The sequence below is a fragment of the Phaethon lepturus genome, unplaced genomic scaffold, assembly GCF_000687285.1.
Source record: "Phaethon lepturus isolate BGI_N335 unplaced genomic scaffold, ASM68728v1 scaffold9425, whole genome shotgun sequence".
In the NCBI taxonomy this organism is placed as follows: Eukaryota; Metazoa; Chordata; class Aves; order Phaethontiformes; family Phaethontidae; genus Phaethon; species Phaethon lepturus.
This window is the reverse complement of record NW_010541200.1, coordinates 1,401-14,480: the sequence shown is the minus strand read 5'-3', so window position 1 is coordinate 14,480 and position 13,080 is coordinate 1,401. Positions and strand designations below refer to the sequence as shown.

General features: G+C 37.1%; 1 protein-coding gene across 1 annotated transcript in view; it reads right to left on the bottom strand.

The window, feature by feature from the left end:
• The window catches only part of RAD51B (RAD51 paralog B), a gene marked incomplete at its 3' end in the record, with an annotated part of 17,429 nt that extends 4,588 nt beyond the window's left edge, over positions 1-12,841 (bottom strand). The window contains exons 1-4 of the mRNA XM_010287656.1: positions 12,758-12,841; positions 11,799-11,912; positions 8,389-8,505; positions 1,628-1,764 (exon numbers count right to left, since the gene is read on the bottom strand). Coding sequence (XP_010285958.1) covers positions 1,628-1,764; positions 8,389-8,505; positions 11,799-11,912; positions 12,758-12,841 — 452 coding nt within the window. The remainder of the gene's footprint in view (positions 1-1,627; positions 1,765-8,388; positions 8,506-11,798; positions 11,913-12,757) is intronic.
• Positions 12,842-13,080: the final 239 nt, after the last annotated feature.

Genomic DNA, 13,080 nt, shown 5'->3' with positions numbered 1-13,080 from the left:
CTGCTGAACTCTCTGCAGTTTGTCACGTCTTTCTCAAACTGAGAGCCCAAAATGAGACACAGGATCTAGATGTAGTCTAACCAAGTAGACAGAGATAATCACTTCCCTCACTCTGCGGGTGCTGCTCCTTAGAGGTTGCAACACAGAAAGTATAAGATATAGCTTGTCTTCTGAAACGGTGTTTAGCTATCATTTCCAACTGAGCAATACTAAATATAATTTAATACATATTCTCACCTTAGTAATAATGTTATTTTTATCATTTCTCTTCTACTTCCTACTTTATTTTCAGCAGTTTCATTTTCACATTCACCTGTTTTCTTCTTCTTTAGCATTCACTTCTAAGCAGCAAGTTTTAGCTCACCCATTAGGTCCCACTCTTTTTTACTACCTACATTTCAGTGGCCTTAAAAAAAATTAAGTGGTATCTAAGAAGGGAGCACCATACTTTGCAGAGCCATTGCTTGAAGCTTTTTTATTTTGATATATTACACTTCTGGTTTAAAGTAATTCAAACTTTTGTGAAATTAACTTGACAAAAACAGGGTTAGACACCACACCTTCTCATCCATGATAGCTTCAAATGGTTAAACAATGCAAACACATTTGCTTTGATACTCCAGATTCAGGCCATGGGTATAACTACTAAGTCATCTGAAATATATACATTATTTCAACGAACCTTTTTCTGCTCATTTTTCTACACAAACAAGGATGAGACTACTGTAATTCCTGTCCTTCCCCAGACCCTTAATAACTTTTGAACACCAATTCCAAACAACAGCAACAAACAAATAGAAATCTCAAAAACATCAAATTGCTCATGGTTTAGAAAAGTTGGTACCTAAATAAATAAAAGCTACCTTTAATAAAACACTGCAGAATTATTTCAACAGTTAATCAGTCAGTTAACACGGTAAGAGTGGTAACAAACGTGTGCATGCATCTGTAACTCTCAAACAGATACAGCATATAGTGTTGGCTGTCCATTCAGCAACAGTTAGAAGATACTGTAAGAGCATCACTGAGCAGTTTCGGTTGTGTGGGCAAAGCAGGAGATATTAGAAGAACCAGAGATGTTATACAGGTAAGGGAATATAGTACTGCATGGCCACTAAGGATGTAGGAGAGATGAGAGGTTACTGCAGAAGTAAATTGGAAGTGCAGAAGAAGGGCAGGGAGCCCCACTCAGCAGAAATAGGATAGAAATCTGAAGGAAAACCGGCTATGTCAGTCCTACTGTTCACAGAAAAACCTCCGTTTCCTTTGTACTCAAAATGCTAAGCCTTTACACCCTCAAAACCTTCCTGCTAACTCACAAACTAAACTGCAAAGAAAGATTTCACGTACAGTATTGTTAAAACCATTTATAAATTAGAGAGCATGCCATCCACCTCATTATATTACAGTTAGAATCTGCAACATCATACAAATTAGGAAGCTGAGAAAACCATTAATTTCAATGTAATTTCATCATCTGTGGAATAACTGCATATATCAGATGAATGCTTAATAACTACCATAGGTATTTTATAAATGCTTAATTATTGCTCAGTAAATAATCAAAGGCTCCAAGATAAAAGGTGCTAAAGAAGTTGAATGTGTATTTTAGAATTCTGCATCTTACCTTTCAGCACTGAATGCAGACTCTGTATCAATGTATATAACAGCCCCATCTAGCCCTCCCATGCTTACAGGTAGTGTAGCCAGAACACTCATCATAATACAAAACTGAGTTTTGCCACAACCCGGTGGGCTAGTTATCTGAAAGAAAAAAGATCAATAATATAAAAAAAAGAGATGTCACATTCATTTCACCCCAATTCTACTTTTAATTAAGACCCATCAGAACTCCTCAAATTCTGCTCTTCCAGTTACCAAAGGAGACAGGCACATAAAGACAGAATGCAGCCCACAAAGAACAACTTGCAGTTACTCTTGGATCTGTGCCTTGCAGTCAAACTCATCCACTGAAGAATAAACAGTTCTTCAGACACAGCATTATGCTTGTACTTTAATTCTTTGACATCCTTTGTTACCTCTCATATTTGAGGCTCCCTACTCTCCCCTTCCTCTTACAAGATCTTCCTTAGAGCCACACCTAGGTCTCTTCCATCTCCTTCTCTGTGCTACCTTCTAAAATAGACCAAACTTAGAAGATTCACAGTTGACATTCACATGACATCAATGCCCTTCACAGCTGAAAGCGAAGTCCATGAGTTTGCAGCTATAAATAACTGCTTAGGACCTTGGTTACAACCAGGTCTCACTTGGAAATCACGTAGGATAGCTTGTATCCTGTAAAGACTGCATGTTCAATATGAACCACATATATATAAAAGACAGATTTTTTTTTTTTTATCTGCCCCAGAGACTACACTCTGCTGTGCAGCATGTGTTTTGTCATTGTTAACTCCCTATTACCATATTTCAACATGAGCACCATTTAGTGATCCAGATGAGCTTGCCAATTTTAAGCTTTCACCTGTGCTTACTGAAAGCCTACTGCGGTTAAGCAGTATTCAAAAAAAGCACACTCCACTTGTGTGAAATGGTTCCAGTATGACTTTGATCCAAGAGAAAAACCACAAGGATCAAAAGTATACACTGTTTGATGGAATCCCCAGTTTCTGAGAGCAAGATTTTTTCACTAGAGACAGCAGGGTGCTGGTTTTTATCCACTGCAGATCTTGTAGAGATTGCAAATGAACACTGGGGTCTGTGTTCAGATAATCATACATTCATTACTACTACACTGGGTCTTTAAATACAATATCCCATTGTCACTGCTTCTGGGAAGTGAGAGGATGACATTTTAAATACTAAGAGGGCTGAAAAACAGCAAATACAAAGCTGAAGTGACTTCAGGCACTAAAAACAGAGTGATGGGTTCATTCTTATGCTAGTAGGGACTAAATAATAATGCAAGATAAAAGGCTCTCCAGAGAAGTTAAACTGCAAAATGAACCATACCTCCTCAAAACACCTAGTACTGCCAAAACAAAGGCTTGAATACTGAACTGTTGTTTTAAATTAAAAAAGAAAGCTACACCAGAATGGTGTAGAAACCTACACCACCTAAATGCACAATAGATTGTTTTTAAGTACAAATACCCTTTCGCCATAAGATACTACAGTATTGCTACGGTTTTAAGCAGCAGCAGCATGACTTGAAGCACAGAAAATTTACAGGGAAACACTGAGGGACAGTGCACTGAGGGTTAAAATCCCTTTAATGACTTCTGTCTTTAAACAAGGCCTGAAAACCACGCCATATCAGTCAAACTACTTCAAGATTTAATGCAAGAGAAGCATTAGATTATTTTTGTTTAGAAGCACACACTGCATTTAGTGAATTACTTATAAGGAATCAGTCATATTTATGCAATCATCTGTCGTCCATCCATTGTACTTAAATTACAAGGTATCATATTAACAATAGCTGCCAGATTTTAATATGAACCCAAAGCATATATAAAAATTGCAGAGGTAACACACATTCTTTAGACTGTGATAGCCAAGGAATCTAATCTGCTGTCTCTAGTTAAAAAGATTACTTGAAATGAATGAGGGGAGGGCATCAATCCAGTTGTTAAATTAAAATGTTTGGACAACTGTGAGGAGACCTCATAAAAACGTTTGTAGTTTCAGCCTTGCCACCTGGGAGGTACATTGGAATCAACATTTATTTCAGTGGCTGATGCAGGAGCTAATTTAGCAGAGATGCTGTAAAAATGTCTGAGGACATAAACATCATATTGGAGAAAGACAGGGAATCTTGCAGTACAAGCAAGCAAGCCAATGGAGCAAGACAGAATGTCTATTCCCAAAGACAACAATACTTCATCTTTTATAAGCATTCCTTTAAAGGGCATTAAAATAGGATTTTAAATAATCCACAGTGAACAATTTTAAAGAACAACCACATTTTACTGTACGTACCACTGGTTCAGCAAGTGTTTTGAACAATACAATCTTACTTTAAGAAAACCTAAAAATTCCTCTAATATAATTTAAATCCAATGTCTGCAAAAAGTTTGCTTCATTTGTTTTACTCTAAATTTGCTCTGGGGGAAAAAAAAAAAAAATCAAGTCCACCCAGATATAAATGTGAAGACTACAACAGTTTTTAATTTATCTCTGCCTAATAAAATATACTTTTATATTTCAATAAGCTATATATTATTTTCTCTGGCACATCCGTAGGGTTTGGATGAAGTCACAAGGAGCTAATTCTTCTTCAGCTACCAGGGGATTAAACTCTTCAATATTCACAAAGTCATTAATTTTTCCTCAGAGGAGTTGGCTAAAAGCTCTGACATCTGACCACAAAATTTCAGCTGTGATTTAATTTCCAACTTAAAACCTAATAGTGGTTTGGGAAAAAATGGTCTGAGACAGTGTAACACAAATCAAATCCCTCTGGCACTCAAAAAGCAAGCAGCTTTGGCTGTAGAAGACACTACCACAAGTCTTAACCCTGTGGTTCATGTATTCAAAGTCCAAGTTTCCAACCACCCTCACTGATGGGTAAAGTAACAGGAAGACAATGAGTTAGCCACACCAGTCAGGAAGTAAATGCTGCACACAACATACTTTTGAAGAGAACTTCTCTCAGAATATCTGCCTAATAACAAAAATACTGAAGGGCAATCTGCTGGTCAGCTATGCTCCAGTAAGTTGCAAAAGAGCAAATTAAAATTATTATGTTCCAAAACCACTTGAATCCAAAAAGAACATGACCTGCAAGTATTTGCAAGCTGCTGTACAGCTTCAAAGCAGCAGCAGCAGACACTTGATAGCTTTCTACTAAAATTTCATCTAACAATCATGCTGAAGAACACTTGCAGTGCTGCCAACCTTTGAAACTACCTCAGATCTCATGACTCTCGCAAAAATGCTTTTCCAAAATCTGCAGAACCAGGCTTTAAATGAAAAACTTAGTTTCTGCATAGTTAATTGTTCTCTGCCTTTACATTTGCTGAGAAACCCCTAATACATGCTTTCCACATTTAGTACCTAAAAGGAAAATAAAAAGCAGTACACTTTAGACACCTCTAATCTCTTATGTTAGTCATCTAATTTCTGGAATCTACCTAGTTCTCTCTATAATATTTCTGATTAAATAGTTATTATGTATCAATGTATCAGTATTGTCAATCAGGCATGAGGGTGCAACCAAGACCAAGCTACTAGTGGAAGGACAAAATGCTTGCAGTTCTGGTCTCATCCACTAGATGTCTTGTACAGACTTCAACATCTCAGTCATTTAGCGATATCACCTACTGAAGATAACTGCATTCGACAGATCTTTTATTTTTAACCAAAATATCTTAGAAGAAACTTAACATTCAAAGTTTTTTTCAGAAGAAAACTTAAAGTGCAACACCTCTCCTAGCATACTGCTTTTCATTTACAATCAGGTAAAAGTTCAGCCTATCATTGAGTATATTAATTTCACCCAAGTACCTTTAAATACATTGATACATATGGAGTATGATTATTCTTAAACTAGAGTTTAGCAACAGTTTCCCAGATTTTCTCATAGCTAAAGAAATTAATGTTTTAAGGATTCATTAAAAAAAATATTTTTAAATTTAATACTGTGATTATCAACCAAGCTGAGATGGATTACAAAATACATAGCTCTGGAAAATAAAGCATTTGCATTTATTTCCTGAAAAGCATTATTTTATACCATGTCAGGAGTATGTTATTTGACAATCAGGTTTTAATATCAACTGCTTGCAGAACTTCCTTTCAAATAATTAAAAAAAACAAACCCAAAACCCACAAAACTTAGAAGTCAAAGATTAGCTGAACTCCAGTAAAACTCCCAGCATGTCAACCGCTGCTGTTCCTGGATCTCCCTCTGGAGCAATGCCAAGAACATGGCAATCAGCAAGCTTAAAGTCTACCAGTGCTCCAGAGCCACTCTACCTGGTCTTCAGGGAAGAACCCATCAGATAGACTGCACTGATAGCTGACTTACAGCTATGCTTAGGATTAAGAAAAAACACAAAAACATTCACAACATTATTATCAGCAGCCTTGTAAATTAACTCTGTGGCTCTTCCAACCCAAAAGGATCACATTCACTTCTTTTTTTTAATTAGGAAAAAAATATTCCAGGATCCCTTAATGCAAACTTTTACACTCTGGCTATCATTTACTCAGAATTGCCAAGCCACAGGAAAGAAAGCAAAATAGACTCTGTTATCTGCGTTAACCTATAGGAGGATGACATCCTTTGTTTTGGGCACCACTCATGAGCCAGTAACAAGGCTCAAGGACATGTTAAAGTCAGCATATCACAGGAAAAGACACATCTCTCTCCTACATTTCTACCTGTGCAGCAGTGGCTCTACATTTCAACTAACGAAGCACAATTCAGAAGTTTAAGCAGCATGTGAACAGCCATCCTCCATCTCCACTGAGGAAAACTTAGTGGACCAGATGGAAATCCCGGAAAGCCAGATACTAGCCACAAGCGAGCATCATTTCTTTTCAAACACGGGCTGTGTTATTTCATCAGTTGACTGCACAAACAATACCCAAAAGAAAAAGAGTCAAACTAAACCTAGTGTGGCCACTGCTTTGCTGAGAAAAATATTTTTATGCTGAAGATACTATCCTTCAACAGCAGTTGAACAGTTCAACTGTTCAACAGAACAGTTACAATCTCAGGACCCTGCATATCCCACTGCTACATATAAGAACACTTCTTTCTTCTTCAATGAAGCACAGGTTAGGTAGTCTTTTCTCTCAGAATTTAAAGACTAGCAGTATTCATCTCAAGGTTAAGTTCTTCCAATCTGATTTTCTTATAGTAAATTGGTAACAAAGCTAGGACTAAATATGAAGAAAATAGTAATTCTGACAGATCAATGTAAATTAATGGATGCTTTCTTAAACATTTTTATAAAGACCTGAACGGTGTATATTCCTGTACATCATATATAAAAAGAAATACTCACAATCTTTAAAAAGTAATATCCCCTCATTACATAAGTTTGCTAGAGCAGAAACTTTTATAGTCTAACCTCAGTGTTGCTTAAACACTAATATGTTTTAAGTCACTATCAGATTTCATAAGTGATTTCTAGCTGAGATCAAAACAAATCTAGTTTGATTATAGGGTGTGGAAAAAAAACTATTTTCCTCACAGTAAGATTTTCCTAACTTCTCACTTCTACTCTTCTGCTGTGGCAGCTTGCCACAGTAGACAAAGAAAAAGCACTTGGTAAGGACCGTTAAAGAGTTTAAGGAAAAAAATGGTCTCAACTTGCCTCAATTCAGAGCATGAGGCACACTATATACTTTTCCACTCATTTCAAGTGCACAGCTGAATTCAGAACTTTACTTTAAAAAGGCAAGTATGGCCACACTGCATAAAATCAGTGTCTGTCTAGGTCTGGATTCTGTCTCTACAAAGGGCCAACAACAGATGGCTAGGGTAATAGCATAAGAACAGGGCTCACCTATTGATACTCCCTCCAATATATAAGTTTCTCCGCCTCCATTTGTAGCTCAGCAAATTCCAAAGCCAGAGATTGCATCTTTGTATTTTTGTAATACTCAATGACTCCTATGAACATCTACACAAATCCTGTCCTTCCAGATTATAGAAACTATGCAAGTTATCACATTCTGCGCGGCCATAGAGAAATCCAGGTACTAGAAGATGAAGTGTTCCCTTGTTCTTAAAAGAAAATTCTAAGCAAAAAGTAGCATTGCATCCAAAAGCCAGAGAATGACAGAGTTATAGATTTATAGGTAGATACACAATTTGTAGTGTTGCAATGTATGTGCATATAATACAGGCCTTAATTACAGTCTTTTTTTTAAAAGAATGCATACATATTTATTGCATAAATTAGTTACATTTATATATAAAAGCTCTGTGAAGTCATTCTCATGCCTATATGCTTCACACTTTTGTCCTAATTGCTTATTGTACCTCCATAAAAACTAATTACATGGTAAAGTCAGAGTGAGTCAGTATTAAAAGGAGAGATTCCTGATTCAGCACTTTGCACTCTGACCATGAAACCACACTGCAACTTTCCCACTGTAAAATCCAGCCAACAATTCTCCCAAATTTCCTGGGAGAATTCACTTTTTTAAAGGAAAATAGGATCACCACATTTTTAATTCCTGCATTTTCTTACTTACCTGACATGTGGGGGCGGGGAATAAACCCCAAAAACCACACAAACAACATACACAAAAGTGCAGCCTCTACCAATTAAAAAAAAAAAGCACTTATGCAATTTTTTTGGTGTAGTTTGTGTTTAAAGCACCTGACACAAGACGGTCCAATGTATCTGTGACTTTTGACTTCTAGGTGCGATATGCAACTGCAGCAAACTATATTAAACAAGTTACCTCTGTGAGGGAACCACAGGGCACTCCGCCATGCAAGACTTTATCCAAACTATGCAGCGTGGTAGACAAAAAGGCTGAAGAGGGATTGACAGACTTCCTCAGCTTCATTTCATAAGCCTAAAAAAGGAGGGGAAAAAAGCAAAAGAAAGCAATCGCACATGAGAAAATGCCTTTTTTTTTTCCCCCGTGGAAATAGCAAACTTCTTGCATTTGCTTTCATCAACCTGGAATGACTTCACACTTCCCAATGAGCAAACTATTCTTACCTTCAGCTATAGTCTTCTCTTAGCTCATCACCCTTCCTCGTATTCACAACCCATTTATAGCTGACAGAGTAAATTTAGAAGTTTGCTGTATCTCCCTCGCCACAATGTTAATGATAATAAGCCTTTAATAAAGATGTTTCAAAAGTTTTGCTGTGTCTGTTCAACAAGGCTTGCTTTCAACCCATAAAACTCCCAATTTTTAAATAAGGAAACACTATATGTATGGCTAGTGACCAATGCAGAACACTCACATGAAACCTAAAACCAAGAAGTTTCTGGCCAACATTCGTTACCAATTTGAAACTACATGGGTTCAAGGAAAGGTTTGGTAAAGATTCCCAAGTCTTTGAACAAGCCTGGCCTAATCCTGTAGCCATTCATAATTTTCCACTTTTGTGAGGAAGACTAGTCAAGAAGACAGGAGAGATCAGAACTGAAAACAGTTTAATTCCTAGTTCCTCCACTGACTAGCAAACTGGACCAAGATCAGAACTCTAGTTCGTAAGAATTATTTTCATTTGGGGAATGAATTTAAACCAGACGAAGAAATAACAAAATGGAAATGCTAATCTGGAAACACCAAAACATGACATTTCCCAAAGAATCAGGTCTTGCTCACGCCTTGCAGACATCCGCTAAAACTGACACATGCCTCAACCACTGATCATCCTGAACATCAGAAGTTTGATTTTAAAAGTAACAGTCCAAGATCTAAAAGTTGTCGCTATAGTTAAGAGTTCTGAGAGGTTTCAGACTCCTGGGCCAACAAACAAGGTTCTTGAAACCCTGTCACAGAGTACCACCATAACCTGCCACGACTACCATTCCAGAAAACTCGATTTCTCTATGCCCAAGAGAAATGCAGACATCAGATTTATCCCAGCCTTCAGACAGTCTGCTGGGAATGCGGTGTACTATGGAAGCATCTCCACAGGAATCATCAGTAACTAAGTGACCACACCATTGAATCCTAGATGTTTTAGTCCATACTTGTTGGACCAACAAGTGAGCATTTTTTGCTGAAGTTCCTCACAAAAATTTCCAGCTAGTTCTACCAGCAGGCTACGCTAAGATAGCTTATACCTTCCTTTTTATTCTACAGTTCTTCCCTATGTCATGACAGGTAGCATATTAGAATAATATCTGAAATTCATTCAGACCTTCTCTGTTCTTCAATTCTATTGAGGCAAAATATAGGGGGAAAAAAAGCTTCAAGACACAGAACAGGCCAATACAAAAAACAATGAACTTTACCTCACCCATACGGGATTGGAGTTTATGCTCAGATTCACTTTAAGGCTGAATACATGTACTAATGAAGAAGTATTTGCAACATAATTTAATCATTTTTTGATTAACCTCTGACAGGACCTAAACCCTGTAGACAGGAAACAAACCCTGTAGACGATGGAAACAAACAATATTCAAGTCTAGCTTTCCTGCCTAACATGGACTCTAAAATCTTACCCAGCGATTTCAGTATTTAAGCCACAAAATTACAGTTGAACCAGACTGTCTTTCAGTTAAAAAAAGTAATTCAATTGTTAAATCAGAGTTCAAGTGAATGAATCTTTTCCAATGGTAACTTATGTTAGTTTCTAAAGATTTTTCTTATTGCTTCCCATTTCAGGGATTTATTTTTGAACTTATCTTCCAGACACTGTATCTCATTCAGCTTTTTGTTCAGCTAGACTCTAGAGACCTCTAACATAATTATCTTTTTCTACTCAGCATATAATGTGATCAAGTTACTCCTTAACTAACTTCCTCTCGATAAGCTTCGTAGGCTTCACTCTGTACTTCACACTGGAAGGCAAGTTTTCCAGAAATTAGAAGGTTTTACTGTGTACCTTGGCATACTCTCAAGTTTTGCTGCCAGTGCTTCTCATGTCATATCTGGACAGTATTTTCCCCTTATTTATAACTGCTATTATCTAATTTTATTTTTTTTTACCCAAAGATATTGTCAAATGTTTGTGCTAGATCAGTCATGATGCTACATCAGTCACTCTGACCTCAAGACCATTTCAAATCCTGTGTTTGCAAAGATTCAATCCACATCCCTTAAAAATAGCTAACATCCTCTGCTTCTGGAAGTACAGCACTGTATTGTATGCATTTACATATCTGGTCATCCATCAGCTGACTCTGTATTAAAAGTCCTTGACAACTGCTGTCTGACAAACTTCAGTATCTGCCAAGCTTCTTGGCAAAGATATATTTTATACCAGAAATTTGATTGAATAGTGATGTGTGGATGACAGGCAAAAGCAAATGCTAGAACTCTTACTTAAAACTTCCATCTGTCTTCAATTTGTTGATGATTATTAACAGTTATTTATGGAAAGGTATTAATTAGCTAGTTTTAAATCCATTCAGTATAAGCCATATTAATTCTGCATATCACTAATGCAGTAAGTTTGTGAATTTAAAGTTTTACAGAGTTACTGCTACACTTACTATGCCAATTACACATAATAAACTTTGACACGGCTTATTTTTTTCAGAAAAAAAAGCAGGCTGCATTGACACAGGTCAGAAATGTCCATGTCCTCTCTGTTCTAAAAAGACACCATTTTGGACATCTTTCTACCTGAATTCAAACAAGAAAATAAAATCTAGCCACTGTATTGCAGCTAACATCAGTTTCCTTCTTGCACTCTCCCCAGTTAGGTGACCTGTAGCCTAAATCAGAGTACAGCTCATTTACATGGATGGAAAAGGTCCTCAATAAGTTATTTTCAGGAAAACTTCATTTCTTGGCACCAATTTTATGCCTAAAACCAATTTATAGTGAAATTCTTACTCTTGGCTTCTATTAAACAATTTTATTTTTTTTTAGTTGCAGGGTCCAAAGTAGAAGCAATTTTCATATGCTGGACTCCAAGAGAGAATGCTGTATTTCCCTATTGCACTCAGAACCAATTCTGCAAGCCTGAGCAATCTCTTTAGGTTGTAATGCCTAATAAAAGTCACTGCATCAAACTAAAGTGCCTCAGAGATCTAAATTTAATAATAAAAGTATTATTTCATTGTGCAATCAAACTGTGACACCACAAACCTCCCAGGTGAAAAGATGAGTGACACTGTTGAGCTTTTTCCCGGATACTGTATTAAAAACAGAATCAACACAAGTATACTTACTGTCTGCATTTTGGGAGCACAAGCTTGGCTGACTTTACGAAGAAGTTTCTGCACATCATAGTAGCTCTGTCCCGTCACTTTCATTAGCTCCAAGAGGGAAAGACATAAAAAGTCCTGAAGGATGATAGGACAGTTCAGAGAGCTCATCCTAGAAATCAAGACTGGGGACTAGACTGATGCAACTTATACACAACTAGTATACATTCCACAGGTTTACCAACTGTGCCATACTATTATGCTATACCTCTCCTACCTTTCCCTGATACCAGTATATTAAAGGACACTGTATTCATATTTTAAAGGACATGGAGTCAAAGGACCAAAAATTTAAGAACTGTGCGATGGAATTGCAACAAGGTACCATGTTTTTGCCCACAAAAGTCTCTACCTACCTGAAAAACATTCAAATTACACCACATCTTCTACATTGCAATCATAGGGCTGGATCCTGTATTTATCATGCATACTACTTAAATATATAGGGCCCCTTGGCTCTCTTTAGGTGAGCATTCCTAAGAACAACTTCAGAATGTACTGGTGGATCAACCCATAACTGACAGTGTAACACCACAGCACATTCACACACTAGATTACGTAGTAAAAATGTGGTTTTGTGAAGTGTTCACAAATGGATGTCTTACTCCATATAAGTAGTAGCTGCACAGCCCTGCTAAAATAAAGCATCTTCGGGTTCTTTAGAAAGGAAGGTACTAAATACATCCAAGTTTAAATGTTTTAGCTGGGCATATATCATTTTAAAGCTGTATTTTTTAACAAGGCAGCAGGCCAGATGGAGCCTGAAACGCCCCCTACTTTACAGAAAGTAAAGCTCCCTGTAAATTAAACTACAAAAAAGTAAACGGTACATGTATTAAAACTCCCCCCCCTCTCCAAAAACCCACCCAACCCCCTAAAACACCCACCCATCACCACCCCCAAACATAAAATAATCCTTTCACCTGACAGGTAGTGATCTGATGGCGACTCAGCCTTTCACACAGCTCCTGAGACAACCTTGCTCTTCTTAGTTTCTTAGCAGCCATGCTCCCAAATCTACAAGGCAAACAAAAAAAATTTTAAAGATGCTTGGAATATGACTGTGCAAGCAATTGCACTCACTCCTTGCTAAAGAACAGCAAAGTGTGCACACACACGTGTGTGTGTATATATATGTAAAAATAGATATATAAAATCTAAAGTGATAGAGACTTCCCATATAAGTCTATGTCACGTTAAATTATATTACCACTCTGAAAGCAGTTATGTTAAATTGTATCTCCTC